General features: G+C 39.0%; 1 protein-coding gene across 1 annotated transcript in view; it reads left to right on the top strand.

Annotated features, from left to right (window-relative positions):
- Positions 1 to 1315: 1315 nt before the first annotated feature.
- The window catches only part of SPATA6 (spermatogenesis associated 6), a 35291-nt gene continuing 14526 nt past the window's right edge, over positions 1316 to 22080 (top strand). Inside the window, exons 1-10 of the mRNA XM_057379950.1 lie at positions 1316 to 1460; positions 6088 to 6225; positions 7528 to 7576; positions 8321 to 8362; positions 9709 to 9833; positions 14011 to 14091; positions 15933 to 16211; positions 17807 to 17894; positions 19492 to 19532; positions 20621 to 20796. Of these exons, the coding sequence (XP_057235933.1) occupies positions 1413 to 1460; positions 6088 to 6225; positions 7528 to 7576; positions 8321 to 8362; positions 9709 to 9833; positions 14011 to 14091; positions 15933 to 16211; positions 17807 to 17894; positions 19492 to 19532; positions 20621 to 20796 (1067 nt within the window). The 5' untranslated portion in view covers positions 1316 to 1412. The remainder of the gene's footprint in view (positions 1461 to 6087; positions 6226 to 7527; positions 7577 to 8320; positions 8363 to 9708; positions 9834 to 14010; positions 14092 to 15932; positions 16212 to 17806; positions 17895 to 19491; positions 19533 to 20620; positions 20797 to 22080) is intronic.

The following is a 22080-nucleotide window of genomic DNA, read 5'->3' as shown; positions in this document are numbered from 1 at the left end:
TTTCTTTTTGGAGGCAATTAAAATTTTCTGTCCTCTCTACACTGCAGTTGTGAACTTGGAAAGAATATTTAAAGCCTGAAATCCCCTCATGGTCTGAGGCTGAAACAACTTGCAGTTGCCAAGACAGAAAAATCAGACTATTTTCGTGTTGTATGTGATTGTTAATACTCTGAAAACAACTGAGCAGCAGMCATGTTGGAGAATATCCTTGGTATGATCGAAATGGTGATGAAGATCAGGGACATAAATTTGAGTTTGTTAACAATGAAAGCAGAAGGGTAGGAATGAGCAGACAGTTTCAGATATGAGCATGCAGTGTCCAAAGATGGCACCAGTCAGAATATACCCTTTGTACCACATCTCACACACAGAGGGCATTAAAAAGGGAGAGTTGAGTCAAAAGGGCCCAGATGCCTACAACAGCATGCAGGTGAATTGTATCGAAAAGGAAAAAAGAAAAAAAAAGGAAGCATGGAAATACAGTGTTTTTTTAGCTATTCGAATCTATAGCTGTATAAAACTCGGTAATGACTCCTTTGCTGAAGAGAAGGCTCTCTCTGCACCTTTCTCTAGGAGACCAAAGAAGCTGGAGGAATCTGACACATCAACAAGCGAGAGGACTCTGACACATCCTGAGCTTCACACTCCTCCTGGATGCCCCACAGCAGCCCTGTCCTCACCTGTGACCTGTCTGGTTCCCTGCTCCATGCTCGACATTTGTGCTTTCACACCAGTGCTCCATCACCATCACTGTCACTGTCTAGCCTTCACGAGGCAGAGGCTGAAAATTGTATTTTATCTACTATTTATCACTTTTGGTACACCCAGCAGCCCCCCAAATCCCCGTGAGGTGTGCCAGGAAGGTGGCAGAAACAAGCTTGTGGGATGAGCTGGGATGAGGGCCAGGATTAGCAACAGGACGAGAGGACATACTCTTTAACTGTCCCAGGGGAAGTTTAGGTTGGAAATCAGGCAGCATTTCTTCATTAAAAGGGTGATTAAACATCGGAATGTGCAGCCCACGGCGGTGGTGCAGCCACAGTCCCTGGAGGCGTTCAAAGAAAGCCATGATCTGCTTGAGACAGTGGTGTACGGCCATAGGTTGGACTCGGTGATCTCACAGAACTTTTCCAATCTAATTAATTCCGTGATGGCAGGAGGCCCTGTGAGACCACTCACTACTGGACGGGAAGGAGATTTGGCCACAGTGACCTGCACCGGCCTTGCACCTCAGCCGTGAGGCGCGATGGCGGCGGGGCGGGGCGGGCTCGGAGAGAAGGGAAGGAGGGGAAGCCGCCCCCGGGGAGGGCGGAGCGGCCGCCGCGGGCCGGACGCGCTCCGGTTGCCGTGACAACGGCGTCGGCCGAGCCCGAGCGGCCCGGACCAGGCGGGCCCRATTTGCCCGCCCGCCCATGCCGCGGAAAGCGCTGCGCTGCGTGCTGCAGCTGGAGCTCCGCTCGGTGAGTGCCCGGGCCGCGCTCCCCGCCCGCCTCAGCCGCCAGGAGAAGCCGCCCTCGGCTCTTCCGGCGTSGCTTCCCGCCCCGCTTTCCTCTGCCGGCCGCCGCCCCGGGGGAGCTTCTGGGGGCTGCTGCGGGCCCTGCTGCGGAGCGGGAGCCGCGCTCCGTGTGACACTGCAGCCCCTCTGTGTGGGCATCCTCCGGCTGCCGGGCCTTGAGCCCCTCGTTGGGGTTGCAGCAGCCGTGCCCCTCCACAACTCCCGTTTTCCTGTGGAAAAGTTGTGGGGGATGTTTGTCCCTGTGGCCCCATCACCCCCCGTTGGTGTTAGCGGCAGCTGTGCCTCTTTAGAGTTATCATARTGCTGTGGAAAATGTGTTTTTTAGGACGCTAATTCTTGGGAAGCTGTGCGATGTGGGGGAGGGAAAAAAAGCCAAAAACAAAAATCAAAATAAATCCCACGGAGGAGCATCTTGTGCATGGCAAATGCAGCCCTGTGAGGAGCAGGGTGTGGCTCTGGGCATCTCTGAAGCACCTGGGTGTTACRTGGTGGGGAGTGAGGCAGTAGGTGTGAAAGTGGTAAGTTTTGACATTAATCATGTTAGGACTGTACTCTTAGCACTTGGCAACGTTTTCTGCTTAAATCCAAGCTGGGAGTACCGCAAGGATCTGTATCATTCTGAAAACTTTTCAGAAGTAGCTRTGTTAGACAGTGCCCTGTAACCCCGGACTTGCTGGTTTGATATGCCCTGGTCACTGTAATCCAGAACAAATGCTACCATATGTGTAAGAATACCTGCCATCCACAACACTCAAGTGCAGATCCAGGAAGTACCTACTGGGAAATGGACATGGTATTCCTGGTTGCTTAGCTACCCTTGTTCCCAAACTGGAGTGGCTGCTCTGAAGCAGAGCTGTGGATTTGCACACATGGATGGCGAGGGTGTCACCCTGGCGGTGTTGCTCTGCTGTCTCAACAGCTGGTGTTTGTCTCCACAGTGCCAAGGCCTGCGTGGTTTCTGGAGCGGAGCAATGTGCTTTCCTTTCCTTTTCTATTCCCACTGGCTGTGAACTGTTCTGGTGCCAGGAGAGAGTACAGGGAAGATATTTCCCCAGGGYCAGGCTTTCTGTTGTGGGGTATTTGTTATTTACCCTGCTCTCAAGGCTACAAATAAGAATGGGAAGAGACTATTCTTACACAAATGTCAATGCTGGCTTTTCACTTAAGGAATTTTTTCTTTCCTTGGTGTTTGCTCTCTTGATGTATTTTTWGGGCAGCAGTTCTTTCATTTTTCAACTGATCTTTGTCAGCTAAAACAACCTGGTTCTTTCTTTTGGTTGTACTTTGTGTGATGGACTCTCCAGCCTTCTGACCATCTTAGGGACAGGAGCTACACTTCCACTTTGAATTTGCATTGGTCAGAGTCAGAATTGAACCCTGCATTCCAAATGGGGTTTTGCTTTTGTCTTAGGTGATGTAGGGAAAAATGTCCAACTTCCATCCTATATATCCTGTTATGAGTCAGAGTCATTAAATATGTTAAAAGGCATGAATCCCAGTATACAGAAAAGAGTGGTTTTAATGGTAACCTCAGTTTGATGCCTCCTGGTTTTTGCACATTACTGATGCTGTCCTTTGGCCAGTTCTGTACCACCTTTGATACCAACTCCTCCTCTACTTACTGCTCTTATGTTTTTCATCATAAATAATGCATGATATCCTTTATCCAGAAAACATTCTCAAGAAATCCAGATTTTCAAGAARATGTAGAATTTTGCTTGATTGATCAGTTTTTATAGAACATGCTCTGCTGGGCTTTTTTCTAGTGATATTTTCCTCCATATCTTTATTTTTGTATATTTMAATATTTTGATCAATGGGGTTATCATTTTTCAGATCTCTCTTTCTGTCTCACATGGTCCTTGTGTTTGTTATTTTTCAGCTGATTCTACCTTCCCTGTTTTCATAATGTTTCATTTAAGGAAATGACTTTCTTTCACAGATTGGGCTGAAGATGATTCAGCCTCCTTGTGGTTTCCTGGTYCAGGCCCAGTGCATATTGGGTGACTTTTGTTTCCATCTTTTAATTCTTTAAATTGTCTTTTTTCTCCTTTGTTAAATATCATTAAAACCAAGGCAAAATACTYAGTTGTGTTTGGGACATAGATTTATTAACTTTCACATCTTGGTTGATTTATGCTACATCCATTAATTATCTCCTTGTTTGCTTTGTTGGTGACCAAAGTCTTGTCCAAATTTCCAATCCATTTTCCTTGCCTTTTATCGTGCTCTGCATATTTTTCAATCCTCTTTGAAATCTGGCCAGTTGTGTCAGAGGTTCTCTTCTCTTGTTTTTCCCTTTAGGATACAGTTGGGTTTTATTCTTTAACTTAATGAAATTCCAATATGTTTTCCAACATGAGTCCACCAGTTCTTTGATTTGTCTTGCTGGTAGTTTTCTTAATTTCTGAGAGGCTGCTTTTCTCAAATGAMAGACGTTACTTAAAGACAAAGGGGTTTTTTTTGTTTGGTTTATCCTGCCATGGACTGTGTGTTAAGTGCTATAGAGGACTGAGAACTGTTCCTTTCCATGAGCTTAATTCAGTGATTTCTTTATGGCTATTTGTGATGTCCCAGCAGTGGGATCATCCTGGGAACTTTCAGCAGAGATGTCCAGGATAACACTGCCCTMGAAATTTCTCACAGTCCTCCGGGTTTCTTGTGAGGTCAGTTAATTGCAGCACTAATACCCCTCTTCCTTAGCTGATCCATAGATAACACTATTACAGTATTTAAAATAGTCCCTCATCCTGCTGGAGCAGTTTGCAGTCAGCTAAGAGCTTCAGTTTGTCTCCCAAGTGTTAYGCAGCTCTGCATATTACAGAAGAGGTGTCATGAACTGCAGATATTCATGTGTTATTCATTTTTGGAACTGCTTTAAAGTTACATGGCCATGTAAGTTTGGTGTTCCAGCCCAGGTAATGAATTGTGTGTTTTCTCTCTGGGTAGTAGAATCACACGTTTCCACATGTGCTATCTTGGCCTACATGCTCATTTGTGAGAATTTGTTTTCTTTTTACAAGATAGCCAGAAAAATGGCTTGGGTTGTCAGCAGTTTTGCCYGCTCCAGAGTCTTCAGGTCTTTTACTTCTCATCTCAGTAAATAGGCAAGYATTGGTTACCTTCTCTAAGGTGAAAGGCATAAAACTCCGGCCAGAAATAGTTGTAAATACTACAAAAATGTCAAAGACAAAAGTGAGAGGTAAAGCTGATATGACATAGAGTATGTAGTTTGGGGGATCTTGCCTTCTATGAATGGAATCTGTCTCTCTCTCACTCCTGTTCACACTTGCAACTGCACGCGTGTCATACAAGCTGTTTAATGCTTGACAGACTGTTTCAATTGGGTTTTCTATTTTTCTGGCACTTTTCTTTCAGATTGAAGCCCTCATTTACATGGAGAAGAAACCTTGTTTTCCATCTTGGATATTTATGTGTAGAAGGACTATTTTTTTACCTAATACTTTATGTGTAATGATCTATCACTCATTGTTTTATTTCTTCTACCCGAAGCTGTTTTTCTGCTGTTTATATAGCTTTCTTTTAAATCCAGTTAGGATTTCTCAAGTAAAATGCTCACTTGGGARTAGAAGACTGTAACCAAACCACTTATTTTAATTCCCATCACTCTCCTCTTTTGTCTTTCTACCTGGCAAWTGAAACTCTGAACACTTTCTTCAGAAACCTTATGTTGGAAGACATAACTTCATATTTCTAATACTGAGATAAAAAATGAGCACAGGATCTTAAGTGGAAGCTGTTAGTTCTCTGTCTGGGAAATAGAATAAATCCATGGGGCTTGGAGAAAACAGCAAATAGTTTTGCAATGAGTTGTGTACATCCTTGCAATTAGAACATAAGAAAGAACGTCTGATTTCTATCAGAGTTTTAAAAAGAACAACATCTTACTTAAAAAAAATTAAGAATTGTGCAGAGAATGTTGAGAGATTTGTGGCAGTATGTGGCAGCCTAGCAAGAACCKTTCTCTGTCTTGAGGTTAAAGATGGCCAGACTTCCTGGAGAAGGGAAGAAATGTGGCGGTAATGGAACAGTAGTTATTTTTTTCTAATTTACAGGTTAGAGCACAAAGTTAATACAAAATGTGCAGATAAACGTTTGTGGCTGGACAGAGTGTGGATATACACACATGTAAATKTACCAGCTTCATTCTGTAGTTAGTCTTAAGTTTGGGTGGGGTTTTGTGTGTTGGCATCATATAGATTTCATTCCACATGAGTCTTCCTACAGAAGATGATGTCTTACACAGTCAGTGCATGCCTTTAACTGCATTAACCTAGCCTTGGGTTTCAGTTTATTTTCAAGACAATGGAGTGTGTTTACTTAAGCAAGGTGGATTTGGTCCTGATTATTTTTAAATGGTGACTATTTTTCCTGGCCTGTCTGTACAAATAGAATTGCTTTAGAGAAGAATTTTTTTCTCTCTAGTCTGTTATATTCTGACTTTGATAAATCAACCATTTCAGTCCCGACCGTTTCATTTTTATCTTGGAAACAGCCATTACTTGTCTAGCTAAAGTTCAGTTTGTTTAATGAGTGTGTTACTCCTACAGGTATCTTGTCCTGGAGTGCTACTGAAAGACAAACAGGAACTTTATCTCAGTGTCTTTGTACTTGGGCAGTACAAAAAAACTAAATGTGTCCCTGCAGCATTTCCACTCTTCTTTCATGAAAATCTACTATTTGAAAAGGTAAGATATGTCAAGAGCTGATAGAACCCAAATAAACCCCATTGCAAATTCCACAAAAATTCTCTGCAAAACCCATGAGCACAAATAATCACACTGAGGGTGGTGCAGTATTTTAACCCCTGCTTCTCTTCAGCACAAAGGAGGGGTATGACTGTATTATCCATATAGGAACTTGAGAATTATGTGTACTGAAAATTCTAAGGTATGATGAGACCTTTTAGGTGTTTGTCAATTCTTCTGTGAACTGTCCTTCCTCAGTATCTCTTTTGCTGGCTTGGAAGGGACTGAATGTTTTTGTTCTAAAAATTATGGCAAGGTGAAGAACAGAGACTGTACAATATAGGAGAGTCAATTTAGTAGAAAGATAAAATAGCAGCTCAAGCCTTTTTGGTGACATCTTACTCCCTTTGAGATATGTTTTTCATGGTTTGTCACCAGAATTCCCAGATTGGTACTCTGGCCCTGTAATTTATAGTTGTTTATCACATATTCTGAGTCCCTACTAGCTTCATTATTAGTACCACAGGGATAATGAAACACAGTAGCTTACAGATATGATCTGGCTTCTTGACTACCTATGAATAATAATACTTTGCCCTTTCTAGTTCTTTTCCTTGAAGCATTCCCCAGCACTTTGAAAACCAGGCTGAGTAAAACTTCAGTGATGCTCTGGTGAAGTGGGTAAGAAAYAAACAGTGATAATTTTACTGCCTACTGAAGAGTAGAAAAGACCAGCATTCTTTAAAGGCAAATATACCACAAACTTCTTAAGGGGAATGCTGTTTGCAGTGAAATGTAGGGGACCTCCCTCCAGTACAGCTATTCCTTGCCATCTATTCACATGAGATTCAGGTTAAAAAAAAAAACCTGAAGAGAAGCCTATACATGAATGGTCACTTCTATGAAAGTGAAGCTTAAAGCATTACTAATMAATTAAAGAACATCCATCTATCAGGATTATAGTACGTTCAGCAATTTATGTTTCTCTGTTGAAATTTTCTTAGTACTTACCTCTACATCCTCAACTCTTCACAATAAATTATTTTTGTAATTTAAATACAGAGAGGTAGCTCCGTGTGGATAGAAAGCATATAACAGAACTTTTGGCTTTCAATGAATTTGATCATGTTCCAAATGATAATTTTAGTATCTTTTCTTTTTCCAGTGGGGATARGACCCTTTACAACCATCCTGGCAAGGAAAAGTGTTGATTTTTGGATTTTTTTTTCCTTCTCTGTCCCAGGAGGTCCATCTGATTACTTGGACTATGTCAYTATTATTATTCATTAATTTATTTTTCAGGCATTTGCTAATGTAGTTGATCCTGGAGACGTTGTGAAGTTACTGGAATGTAGGTTCTGCTTTTTTGTACACTATGTTTTATCCATTAATGTCATGAATGTATGGGTTCTTRAAATGTTTTGGAGGTTTTAAGTATATGATAGTTTTTCTATCAGGAGCCTGTTCTCTGAAAAACTAGTAGGTAGCCACTGTTATCTAACAAAATGCCTCTAGAAACGTATGTCACATGCTTTGGAACAGGAAAAAGGTAAAAAGTCGTAAGTGTTCGAAAGTGCAGCTGGTTATCTGGTAGTGGGTTCCTTTAAATGGTCATTTATTTGATTAATTTTCAAATTATATAAGGATAAATCTCCAATCTTTGTTAAATTATTCTTTTCATTTTTTAAGAAAATTATGTCTTGCCACATGTGTATAATGAATTRTAGTGAGAAAGCACTGACCTGAACTCAAACTGCAGGAATATGGGCCCTCATATTGGGAGTTATCTGAAAAGGGGGCAGAGCTCTCAGAATCTTCTTTAAAAGATGACAAACTTGGCAACAGATATAGAACTTACCAAGTTCTAAGTCAGATTTAGTGTTGTCATTTGTACCCTGCTAATGCCATTGTGTTCATCTCGGATATTTATGCAAGCTGTACTTAATTTTATCTTATTATTGGTGTGGAGGAAATAGTACAGCAATGTGCAGTACTGTGAAGCTTAAATCAGTGATCTGTTTTGCTTGGGCTTTGACTATGGGAATTTTCATTTTAGTATTTTTTAACTCATRAAAAAAACTTCTTTCCCTTCTAGTTGACACATTGACGATTGAACTCATACAGCTYGTTCCTCCAGGTATTGTATCAGTGTTTTCATAAATTATGCAGTTTAATGAGTGAATTTCCAGGAGGACATTGCCCCTTACAGCACAATCACTTTTTCCAGCATRCAAACAACATAGAAAGCTCTTCAGCAAATAGTCCTCTGAATCTAAAATGTTAATAGATCAAGAGGATCTCATTCTTGAAAGAGAATAATAACTGAATATTGAAATGTATCATACTCAGGCTTAGGAAAGTGATAATATTTTAAAAATGGAAAATAAACTGAAATCATCCAGTGCATAATTATTAACTGCATCACAATTCACTTYCAGAGAGGCTGTCTGTGAAATTTCAGAGTGCATAATCTTGTTCTCRGAATGACACTTTTTTCCTTCCATTTTAATGGTGACCATTGGGAAAACTCTTATCCTCACTATAAGTATTACAGGTCTCCTGGGATGTGTGAAGATAATAAATAGCGATTTGTCATACTTCTGTTATTGGTTTGTGTGATTATAAAAATCTATTTTAATGAAATTCAAGTGTTCCCATGAATAATGTAAATCTGCATTTTATTGGAAATAAAGTCAAGTTTTAAAGAGGACTCATTTGGAAACTGWGGTATTAARAGCACTCTCTGTCATTTGTCCTTAGTACTTTCAAGGAAACTATTTCTTGTCTCAGGTGACTCACCAGACTGTTTACTTGAAGAAATGTAGTGAATGGGTTTTTTTTTTTTTGTGGGAAGGTAAAATATATTTCATAAGGAATTTATTTTCAGAGTTCAGAGATAAGTGTGATACAGCCCAACATAAGCTAACAAGATGGCTGCAACAGCACAAGTTGAATGTTTCTACAATATAAATTTGAGGATTTAGCTCTAAAGAAAAAGCTTGTTTTGAAAAGTAGCAAGCTGGGACATTGAGAAAATCTTGAAATAATTATTTTGATGTTGCTTCTGTTTCTTTCTTACTGTACTATTACTATTCTRTAATATAAAATGATAGTTTTTCATWAGGGATTGGCTGCCATAAAAAAAATACTGGTTTTTTTTCTGTGGCATGGAAGGGAAAGAAAGAAGAAAACTGAAAAGTTGCCTAGAGAAAACTTTTCATGTGTCTGTTATAGAACAGTTAACACAATCTTCTTTAATTTTTTTTCTGGTAACATTGAAACATAGTTTCATAGTAGATTCTTCTCATTTTTGCTGCTGATTTAACTTGATGAGATTGTTTCTTACTGTGATAGGAGTTTTAGAGCCATGCTGTTAATTCGTAAAGAGCAAAATTTATCCTGGTTTCAGTAAGGCTCTGTGTGTTGTGTCTGTGCTGTAAGGCTTTGTCTATTTTCCAATTAAACTATGTATTTTCTTTTTAGAGGGAAAAGTTCTAGCTACGTATGAAGAAAATACAAGAGATTTCCTGTTCCCTGACCCTAAGCTTACCCATGGGCGCCGTGGTTTACAGCGTATGATTTTAATGAAGAGGTCCCTGTCTTTCACAGTGAGTGAATGTCTGTGGATTGTATTTATGACACAGTCTGCTTCACTGAAGAAACCCCTTGAACTGTTTCAAATGAAAAGCGATTACTTYTGACAGATTTTGCCATTTTAAGGTGTTGAATGTACAAATCCACAGTTGAACTTCGGGGAAAGTATAATCTTTTTTCAAAATGCTTCAAGAAATTATTTAATGTGAAAAAGTTAGTTTCCACTTGGTTTGCAGTGTAGCTCCATGACATGTCTTCATTCAGTTTAATCTGAGGTGCAGCTGGTGGTTGAAAGGATGCAGGAGAAGAGGGAGATATACTGACTTCATTGTTCTCATCAGATAAACCATGTGACCCTCCTCCTTGATCCCTCTCTGTAGCATTTTGGAGCAACAGCTAATTGGCAGAATGAGTGTAATGAACTAATGCTAATTTTCTGGAGATAGGGGCTCAAGTACTTATCAAATGAAAATTATTTCATTTCACACTGCCCTTTCRTAAAGTTTGACTGTTGAGTCTTAGTTGTCAGCAGAATAACCCAGGAGGGCACTTTCAGGAGGATGGTGAYGATGTGTTTTGGGATTTGTTCTGTGGGGCATATTTTGGTTAAGTTTTACTGGTGGATTGGCAGGACGTTTGGATAGGRTCTCGATTATGATGTCCATTGTGGTTGGACTAGAAGCACATGGGAGAAGGGAAATGCTGATTAATGTTCATTGGTATGTTTTAGCTGGGGTGTTCTTTCCTCTGAAAGGGCAACGTGGAAACTGCATAGGCACTTGCAATTAGGAGTGCTAATTTGGTGTCWGTGTTATATTGGAATGAATTAAAGATGTGATTTTGTGCTACAAAGTGTCTGATTCTGCAGCAGCTTAAACTGTCCCTGCAAAAAGAGCCGATTTGTTTTGGTCCTAGCATCTCTTTGATATGGCTTATCCTATGCATCATGGTGTGGCTCAGGAGATGGGGTGGGATTGTTTTGCTTTCATACTGCTCATAGAATAGGTATTTTCCTGGTGTTGAGAAAGAATAGGGAAGTAGTAACAAATGAGGTGATATTAGCTAAGTTTTTTGACTTTCTGTGAGCAGAATGTAGTTAGTCTGTGTAGAAGCACAGCTGCTTGAAGAGTTCACTGTTTTTTGTTGAACTGAGTTCTTTAAAACAAAAATTACGTATTTTCTAATGAAAAGAAGGTGCCATAATTTGTAAGGTGTGAGAAGATATCAGAGTAATTTGGATGTGTAGCTGATGAGTGATGACTCTCTAGTAGSTTTAAAAAGTTGATGTAAGACACAAACATATTTCCATGTTCCTGTAAGCAGCATAAATTAAAGCCATCTCTGCCCTGGAACTGGGACTGCAGAAGCCTTTGTTGCTCCATTCCATCTCCATAGCTGAAAGTACAGTTTAAGAGAATATTTTGGCATAGTGAGCCCCTTTTCAGGAATAATGCAGAAGTTGTGTTTGATAGCATTGGAGGGAGGTTCCCAAAAGGGACTTYTTGTTCTTCTCCTCACTTGCCAAATGTGAAAGGATTTTTACTTCCAGTAGAAATGCAGTCTCAAGTGCCTCCATCTTCCAGTGTTCCCTGAGCTTTACTGGCAAGTGTGTCATGCTAAGCACGAAGCACTGGATGTGAATGCTAAGCAAAAGGAAGTGTTAAACAGGGTTGTGAGAACACTCACATTATTCCTATGCTAGTGAAGTCATGTTCTTCCCACATGAAAAGTTATTWATAGCCAGCTGCAATGTTGAATATTTTTGAATGACAGCTGTGCTTCAGTGGCGCTTTGATTCCCAGTAAATTTGTCTTTTATTAAAAAAAAATAAAGGTAGCAACAGCAAGGTTACGGTTGTGGAGTTCAGATAKGCAGTGACAAGCAGCGTCTGATTAACACTGCTAATCTGCCAGTTGGAAGGAATCCCAAGTTGAGAGGATCAGAACTCCTCCAGAAGTCTGGCACTTGGCTGATAATGTCTCTGGCTAAATGTCTTACGAGGTTTACAAACTCAGTGTGCATACAAGACATGCCTCGAGTTCTCTCTCCTGGTCCAGTGTTGCCCAGCTGAGGCTCTTGCTGGCTCTTCTGTGTTTCTCTGCAACCCTTGCCTTTCAGAATATGTTTATGTGGTGGTGATTTCTTACAGATGTTCTTATCTCTGTTCCCCACCTTCAAGCAGTATTTGCCACATAACTTAAAAGAGGGKTTTTTTTAAGTTTTTGCTATCTTCCATTAGCATCCCAGTATAAGACCTTCTGTTATATGAATATATACTTYTTTAAGCTAGAGTTGTACTTGTGCTCCTTACAGTCAAAAGCACATATTTGACTTGTATTCTTCTATATATGAACCACCTTTATACTTCTATGATCAAATTGCTGTTGTGTCCCTTCTGTTTAATGATTGGTACACAACTGCTCAGGGCTGCAGATGCCACTAAGCCAGAGGCAGGAGATGCCAAAAACTTTCTGTCTGGATTTTCAGTTACAGATGTCTTTGGGGCTATATGACACTCTTTACATAATACTATGTTGAATATCCTTCAGCAATCCCTAGTTTGGGACCAGCAGAAAACAGAGCAAATCCTCTGATGGCTTTTGGCCTGCGAGTTGCTTTTGACATATCCATGCCCGTGCTTTCAAATGCCATCCCRTATTCCCTCCCACAAACTATTTCTCTGAAGAAGGCACAGTTTCTGTTATTTTTTAGGTATGAGCACTTAACAATTTCGTAATCATTTCCAATCTCTGYAAGAGCAGTAGGTGCTCTATTGTTGAATTTTGTAGTAGACTTACTAATTCTGATGTGTCCTTTTTTAAATTGTTGATAGCACTTGACAATTCATTAGTAATAAAATTGAGTTGATTAAAGATGATCAGATTTAAAACCTCTTTTATATGCCATGACTTGATTGAATCCTGGACTCTGTTAATTGCTATGACTGAGCTTTCTTGGCATTTTTGTCTTTTCATTTCCATAATCTATCCTGGTGCCAGTCATATTCCCTGATGGGAAATCAGTGTTTAGGCAGGTGGTAGAGAATAGTTTGGTTCATCAATAGACGTCACTCATGAAGTTTTTTCTAATTCTTACAAATGTGGGAGAGAGGCACAAACAGATACAGCTCCTTTTCATGTCTCAATAATTTCGTGTGTTCATGTGCACAAATGCCCATGCCCTGAGATGCCTCAGGGTAGCAAATTCTGTCCATGTTGAAAGAAGAGAGGGTAGAAATTTCTAGGGGCACTTGATTCTCATGGATTCTGCAGAGCTATATAAGATGCACATAGATGATTGCCACTTGTTTATAGCATATGTGGCATTTAGTTCTTTTATGCCTTTTTTAATGCTGCTGTTTTGGGAAATAATGCTTGTGTGTCATAAACCCTGCCCTTTACACCCAGTAAATTTTGAATGTGTTGGCCATTGCTCAGTGAATTTGAAAGGCAATAGTTTTCTGAGGTGTTGTGTTCCTAGCCATGGCTGCAGTAAAAGAAGGTGAATGCAACAGAAGGTGCTCATCATGTAAAAATGGAAGGACCTGCTTGCCATTACTGAGTGTGTGCTGTGCTTGACCAGGAGGGCAAGCTGGACCCCACTGATTCCAAGTGGGATAAACAAGGGCTGCCCCAGGGGCAGGAGGGAATGGTTATGGTACAAGGGAGACATCCACAGAAATCAGACTGCTCTACGATCACAGATTGAAGGGTATTCTTAGTCATACTGTTACAAATGAATAGTTATTTGCAGGATGATTGACTAATTAAACAAAATGTTTTTACAAAAGAGATGGCACAACTGAGACTATTCTCAAACAAGTTTAAAAAGTTAGCATAAATGAAACTTCTAGAGCATGACTGAAATGTTTACTGATGCCATACAGCATGGCATGAAAAATCTTTAAACATGCTTTTGACAAAAAAATTGTATTAAAATAAAAGTCAGACCTTAATTGTTGTACAAAAGCAGTGTAATCATCTGTAATTGAATTGTCAGAAATGCAAATGTTAGCATCTTGACATTTACCATTGCTGTTCTGTCTTTTCTAATTATCTTTATTAAAGGCTGAAATTAACAAAGGAAATGGCTGAAAATTAGGAATGGTTTGTTACATTAAGTGACATTTACCTCTTTGATACCCTTTATCTTGTGTTGGAGCTTGATGTTTAATTATTGTGTCTCTTCTAGGGAATTGCACCAAAATTGAGATTTTCTACAATCTCCCTTATTACAGACAGTCTGTTAAGCTCAGAAAGGAGTCACATACAGGTTAGCATAATTTACTTGTTTTCAATTTAATTTCTAGATTTAATATTGATAGCCTTGTTTCCAATTTTTGCATGTGCTGCTCACTTCAAACTTTTYTCATTCTTTTGTTGTGGTTAAAGCAGGTATCATGGGTGCTTGACAACTTGATTAAATTTTTAATCAAGTATGAGTAAAGAGTGAATTTGGTGCATGACAGTAGATGCTGAGAGTTCCTTGAATCTGAAACAATTATCAGGTACTGTATTCTGTGATCAGCTCAAGTGTCAGTCCCTGGTGTATTTGTACCTTGTAAGATGCCTTCTCACCATTTGTTACTGACACTTAAAATTAAGGACAGTGAAAACTAGGTGAAGTTAGAGAAGGTACATTATTAAAACCAAACCAATTAATTTAATTGTTTTCCATAACTGTATCATTGACAGTAATGGAAATGAAGGTTTTTGTTGAAACARCTATCACCTGTATTAACCTGGAAATTCTGCTTTTGCAATGAAAAGTTAAAGGTGAAGTAGCACTCTTCTCTGGTCTCACAGACTGGAATTTTGTTTTGGATTTCTGGCACAAGCTGTCATGTAAATTTACTCTTACATCCTCCCTTTTTTGCTGTGCTATGGAAAAATGGTGCAGCATCATTAAAATGGAGTGGTTGTCACGAAGGTGTGTGCAGACACTTAGGTGACTTTGACCTGTTGGTGGCATTGCTAATGACTTCTATGAGAAGCTTCTTCCCAATKTAGCAAATGAAATGTATCAAGACAAAAAGATAAAAAATCAGTGAAAATTTTCCTTGTCAGAAAACTGGTTTCAGTGAAGGTGACTTGAGTAAGGGCAATTTGGTTTAAAATTTAAACCGTTCCTGGAAGTGTTATGAGTGGCAGGTCAGATTTTCTTATGTTGCAGTGCAGGTCTGGTTTAAAAACTGGTGTAAGTGAGGAGCACCACAGCCTGCTTCTGATGAAGCTGAGATTAGTCATAGAGAATTAGGTCTGGCTTTGTGCAGGCCAGGTCCATGCTCTGTCTCACAGGAGGCTACACAAGTGGGAGTTCAGAGAAAGAGTGGTAGGAGTGGTCTCTGTGCTGCCAAATTCAACCATGTCAGTGAAAAACAAACACACAACCTCAGCTTCACTCGTGGTGGGGTGTAGAGGGCTTGAAGGCAAGCTGGACATTTTATTTCTGGGTTCCTCGGAACCAAAGCAACATTCAGATTTAGGGCTAATGTCAAAATGCTCAAGCTTGATAAAAAATTCTACCAGGAAGAGTGTTACATTTCTCAACAAAACTTTAATCTTTAAAGAACTAGTAAATTTACCATGATCCAAGAAAATAAAAATTTTAGAGAATATAGTTGCATATAAAAATTTTAGAGAATATAGCTACTTTTTTGTAGCTACACGCAATTCTAAATGCATATAATTTAAACTATTAAATAGGCTCCTATTTGTATTTATATCTTTCATTTTAAAGGGTAAGAATTTTGAAACAAAATCTTAAACAGATGAAAATATGCTTCAAATCTGTGTATGTTTAATTCAGGTGAAGTTTCTGTTAAATGAACTTGCGACAAAATTCAATTTAATTTTTACAATCTCCRCTGTGTGAGAAAGCTAATTGAATGAGTATGAGACAACAAGTCATACTGTGTGTTTAACCTTTTGGTTTCAGAGAAAATGGTAAACAAGTTGTTTTTTAAATTGCTGTTTGATTATAGTTTTGTGAGGGGAACTTCACCTGCCATGGCATCTCTTTGTGGTAAAATTATTAGTGCCTCATTTGCATTATGTTCAGCCATCTTTGTCCTACATGCTGTCAAATCAGGTCATTTCTCTTCTTCACTTTAGGCTGCTTTGAAAGGTGCGCACCGTTCAACCCCAAACAGAAAAATGCACTCAAAGCTACCAAAGAAAAACCCTCCTTCACCTGGGAAAGGCAGGCAGAGCYTGGCAGTGAAGAGCTACGAGCAGCCCACCATCGCCTCCAAGTCGCGCTCTCCGTCGCCGTACACCAAGCGCCGCATGTGTGAGCTCTCRGAAGAGGCCAGGCAGAGACTGGCCCATCTGAACCTCGGGCCTCATGAATTCAAGAGAGACACTGACAAACCTCCATTTGTAATCAGACGGGTTTGTATTCGCTCCTAGGTGCTTCCAGCTTAAGCTCAGTTCAAATATTGTTCTTTCACTAAATAGCGCTCCAAAAATTCATTCAGCTCTTAGTTTAGATGAATAATTTTCCTCTCCTTAACAGTCTGTCACATGGTGATTTAAATGTAAAATTAACTAAAATAAAATTTCTTTTATCTTTTCTTTTTCTGCTTTGGTAACAGACAAAGATCAAATTCTTTCATGAATATCTTGGTTAAATTCTCCAAGGCCCCATTTCTTTTCTTCCAGCACACTAGACAGGATAATAGGTGTATAAACTCAGCTTGGAAGTAATTGATATTAGTATTAAAAATTCCTGAATAAGACTTTAAAGAAAGAGTGTCTAGTCACATTATGAACACTTATACTTCCTCTCTTTCAACTTTTTTTTATGTTGGCATCCTGTGATCTTTGAAATGCTTCCTTTGCTCAGAACTACATCTCAAACACTTTGACTTGGAGTTCATAACATAAGGGCTTTTTGCCATACAGGAAAAATTGTCCTGAAATTAGGTACTTATTTAAAGAAATTGTGTGTAAGTCTYTACATTTCTCAGCCACTTGGAGGATCATATACTCTTTTATTTTTCCCCCTCTTAATTTTTCTTCTTATTGCAGCAATTCTTTGTTTTTAGAAAATCACTTTTGAATTTGTAGGGGCAGAAATGGTATTGTTCATATTCTACTCTGTGACATCATGATTTGTCTACGTTCCTGTACACTTAGCACAGACAGTTAGATGATCTAGTGTTTAAATAGTTTGCTTCTCCCTTATTTTTTTAGCCTAGTATCAGTAGTAATTAATCAATAATGTATTGTCAAATTTTAGAATTCTTTTCCAAGTTTTATTCTACATAGAGGTATCTTTTAGGAATTCAAAATGGCCTTAATAAGTCACTAATCATTCATCAATCTATTTCTATCAAATATTTTTCTTTTAACTCCTTTTATCCAAATCTTTTCATTTTTGATCTGTAGGTGAGGTTCAAAGTTTAATTATGTCATCATTAACACTGATTATTGATTTTTCAATGCTTGGTTATGTTTGTACAAAAAAAGAAGGGAAAAGCTAGTCTCTTAATTTAGCATATCCTGACTGTCATGGCCTTTCTAGATTGAGAGTGTGCCTTTTAGGGCATCTTTACTGCTGAGAATCTTTTGGCCTGGAGATTCTGTATTATATGAAGATTAAAATTGGATTATATTGCATGTAACTTTTTAATTAGAGAGAGATTCAGATCTCTCTTGGTGACATCTGAGCTGTTTAGAATAAATGTGAGTTATGAAGAATTGTTTAAAAAGACTGCAGACATTATAGAYGAAGGAAAATCTCTGTATTTTCTCTTTCTTTGAACAATAGGATATTCAAAGTTGTCTGGACCTTTCTAGTACTATTTTTATTTATGCACAGTAATGCTAATAATGCACTTGAGCCAAGTGTTACAAAAATAGTTTAAAATGGCATTTAAATAAAATATTTCAGAAAGTACTAGTTGTGATCTTTCAAACAAAACCAGAATGACCAGGAATTGATGCATCTGATATGGAGCTTTTGACAAGTATTTTTGCTTCAGGTTGAACAACCAAGTCCTGGTGCCAAACTTCATCCCTGGTGTTCCCCACGAGAAATTGCAGCCGAAGCCTGGACCAAGGCACCCCATGGTCAGCATTTTCTACTATGTATCTCATTAATGCTTTTGGTTTCTGCAGTAAGTAGTTTAATTTGGGGTTTTTTATTATTATTTTGATTTTTTTATTATTATGAGAATGTCAGTGTATAGTGGAGAAAAAGCTGTTAGTTATTCCTGGGGAAAGGAAGAGTACTGAATAAACTACTGCTTCAAAGGGTGAATTTTTTACCTCATGAAGCTTGGAACATAGTTGTACATGGTATGAAAATAGGAGCAGACAATTCTAAAGCTGTTTCACTCCACTTGTTCTGTTGACTTGGATGGTGGAGCAAATCTGCACCATGGTTTGTGGGTGTATTTATCAGGCTTGGAGTATTGATTATTTTGAAGTTCAAGGACTCTGTTCCTTCAAAAATGAATAATATTTATTTCAGCAATATTTATGGGTAGTGGATTAGTGACTTACCATTACTAATGAGCGTCCAGGATGTGCTCCAGTATCTGTTCAGCATCCTTTGGTATCAGTAAGTGAGGGTTTAATAAAAAGTGTGGGATCAGAAATTTAAGGAATTGCCCTAAAACTTGATTTTATTGCATATATCTGACAATATGAGGATTTTAATGAGTCTCATCAGTATTTGTTTATTTGTGCTCTGCCTCATTTTTATTTCATTTCCTCGCTAATTATAATTTGTTATACAGCAAATCATTATGAACATGTTATTTTACATTTGTTCTTTTTCGTTGCACTGGGTGCTGGATTTTAAAGTTTTCACATTCCCTTTGGGAACAGATTTACCAATCTGTAGCTGGATGATGTAACAGACCTGATTATCCGACTCCATTGCACAAATTCAAAATGAGCTGGTGGTTTCTGTCCCGTAGGTAGGAGACCAAAATYTACCTCAGTATTAATATCCAGAGGATTCACTGCTTACATGTCTGTGACTTGAGGCTTAACTGTAACTTGTGAAAAAAACAGATTCCTAAGATTAGAAAGCTTGATGGTGACAGTGCAGTTTAGTGCTTTTTTGCTTTTCCTGGGTTGTGTGAGGGTTGCTCAGTACAAATAGGTAGAGCAGATCCAGAAAGCAAATTTAATGTCAGTCCCTCAGGGATGAGGTGCATCTGGTGAAAAATCCTGACCCAGTGTGGGCCTGAGTTTCTCCATGTATGTTAMCCTGGGCTTCATGTCTGTGAGTCAGTGGTGAAGAAAGGAATGCAGAGGTGATATGAGGAGGGAGAGATGGTCACAGGGAAACTTGTTCAGAGAGKATTATTATTCAGTAAGGTAGAGATGGGAATTTTTGGGAATGGTAGAGCTTGTTTTGATACTGATTTAAGCAATGAATAGTGTAACAAAATGTGCCATTTCTRTATGTGCAGAAGATGGTGCCTACAGTGATTAATTTTTGCAAACGTTGTATTCCATCCAATGTGAAGTCATGGTTTTCAGCTAAAGACAGTGATTTCCTGAAATATATGAAGGAGACCATGCATAATAATAGTAACTTGCTTTAGTTCTGTTTGGGAGGAGATAAGATGCTTTGTAAAAGATCTAATAGAATTTAGGGTATTCAAAGGTCTTTCTTATTTTTTTCTGTCATGGATTTTTTTTCTTTCTCCAGATCATTCTCCTCTCAGCAGCTATAGACCCAAGAAAGCTGAAGTGAGTACTTCAAAATGTTGTTGCTTACACACTGTTTTTTGGGAAACTCTCAGCTTCCCAATCCCTGCATTGTCTTGCATAGGTATTTTTGAAACTTYATCTGCTCTAGTATCAAAAGCAAGAAAAAGGACATTTTGAATCTCATCTAACCCAGTTAAGGCCTGCTGACAGGTCATTTACAAMCAGTGAAAGGAAACCTAGCACTCTGTAAAGATGCTCATGCCTGCACATACAGAACTTGCTTTTCTTTGGCAAGAAGGCTTGCAACAAGAGCACAGAGGAGCCTTCAAGGGCAGTTTGCATTTGCTTTGCCAGTTACTCTGAAAACATTCTTCATTCTGGAATTGTGTGCAARGGTAGCACTGGTACAACTGGCAGGCCATGTTGTGTTATTTCAAATCCTTTCTTTTTCAGATTTTAGCTTCTTTATTAAAAGAAACTGAAGATTAATGTCTTTGGATTCTTTTGGTTTTGGGGGGTTTTGTGCTTTACATCCTTATTTAGTTGTTTTTTGCCTGTGTTCCTGAAGTAATGTAGAAATTGTGGTCTCGGGTATTTGTTTGTGCCCTCTTAGCTTTCCTAATGGCTGAGAAAACTGATGATAGTAGGGAGGAGGAAGGAAAGGGAATTATAAGGATAAAACTTGATAGATACGTTAAGCCCACTTTTGTCAGCCTCTAACATTTTATTACCAAGGATTGTAGTTCTGTGTACCATGCAAGTCTAATATATTGTGCCACCTCTGGATTGTTCCATGAGTTGTTTCGACTCTCAGGCATTATTCTGATTCTGTTGAGATTCCTGGGAAGGGTAAGTCTTTAAATTGTGCACTCAGAAAAGCTGATAAAAGTGCTGTTGCTGTAGAGTTTGCCATAAGATGTCAGTTACCAACAGATTGCTCTGAGRTTTGTTGATTTACTTTAGACCATGGATTTTTGTATGAAATGAGGGTCCATGTTCTTTCTCCAGCAGGTAAATGTTCCTGAGTGAATGTACCATCTTTAACCTTCTGGTTTGAGAAGTAAAAACATGGAAATTGTACATCTTGATATTTGTAATAAATTTTAGTTTGGTGGGGTATTTTTCAGGGAAAATCTATCCGTGGAAAAGGCTTGGACAGTTCTGCTGTTTCCAAGGAAGATGTGAGCCCAGATCCACCCAACAGGGAGTCCCATTCTGCTGCTTCACTGGAGCGCTCAGCACCTCCAGCAGTTCAGGAACCTTTTCTGAGTTCTGTGCTGAATCGATCTTCTCTAAGGGAAAGGTAATGTSCTGGTTTTGTTCATGACATTCTGGAACTGGGAACATGAGCAGGTGATAACAGTGCTTGAATGACTGCATGTTCAGAGGTGTGAGGGCTGAAGAGACTGAAAAATCTTCCTGCTTCAACTGTGTTGATGACTTTTTGCTGTGTTTGCCATCACCTCTCTGCCTAATGATTACAATCCTAATAACATGGCAGTGAAAATCTCTGAAATGGTGACACCTCACATTGTAGACTGACAATGTCTGACTGAAACAGACAGTAAATAGATCAACACTTAAATAAATCATCACTTAAATAAATCATCACTGTTTTGGAGGTGATTAGAATCTCAGGGATGTAAATACAGATACATGTCAGGTAAGCTTTACAGCAGGTACTTGGAAACCTTTTTTCCTTCTCACTTCAGACCAATGTTTTTGAGCACATACTTGTGGCTGTGCTGTGCTCAGATGTGTGTCTGGTGTGCATAACATGCTTGGGCTAGCTTTAATCTATTCAGTGTGTTATTTTCCAATCTTTTTACTTTTTTGRCATCCTAAGGTTTTGGGTTTGATTTTTTGAGTTGAAGGGTGACCTCTGCAGCTATTGTGTGTATATTAATTGCTGTATTTCAGTCATTTTTCTTAGCTATCTCCACTGACCCCAGTGGAACTGGGTTTGGGTCATTTTCAAATRTCTCTTAGTTCAGTGGATTTCAGTTCCTGGATTAATATTTTGGGCAAGCTTCACAGCTTCAGTGCCTTATGAGGATGGCAGAAATGTCAAAAAGCAACAGATGGTTTCACGCTTAAGCCCTCCAGTCCTTCAAGGAGAGTAATCCCAGCTTCCTGCTGAGTAGAACATGTTCTTGGTGCTTCTCTTGTAAGTTCAAGTAGTAAGTTACTAGTTGGCTTTCTGGGAACAGAAAAAACTGTGTGCAAAGCTAGGCCTGAGTAAGCAAATACATAAAATAATTGGGAGAAATTAAGGATTAAACTGATGACCTGTCCTAAATGCTGAAGGTGTTCTTTGGTGACCATCTCACACTCCGTTTGATCCCTATTACCATTGATGCTTCAGTTAGTCAATGCTTGCAGGTTGCATTTTAGAGCCTACACACAGACTAATGCTTGTTTCCAAAATAGAAAAACTGTCTCTGTTTTTTCTTTAAAAAGAAAAATGACAGATGGCAGGTGGGGACTGAATTTTTAATACTCACAAAGATCAAGTTGGTGTTTTAATGTCTTCCTCTGCTTGAAAACTTGTTTGTTAGTTGTTCTGTGTAATAGTGTGTCTTGAGAA

Source organism: Malurus melanocephalus, unplaced genomic scaffold (assembly GCF_030028575.1).
Source record: "Malurus melanocephalus ecotype Western Australia unplaced genomic scaffold, MMel_1.1 scaffold_427, whole genome shotgun sequence".
NCBI classification, from domain to species: Eukaryota; Metazoa; Chordata; class Aves; order Passeriformes; family Maluridae; genus Malurus; species Malurus melanocephalus.
Note: the sequence above shows the minus strand (reverse complement) of the source record. Positions and strands in the feature narration are given on the sequence as shown.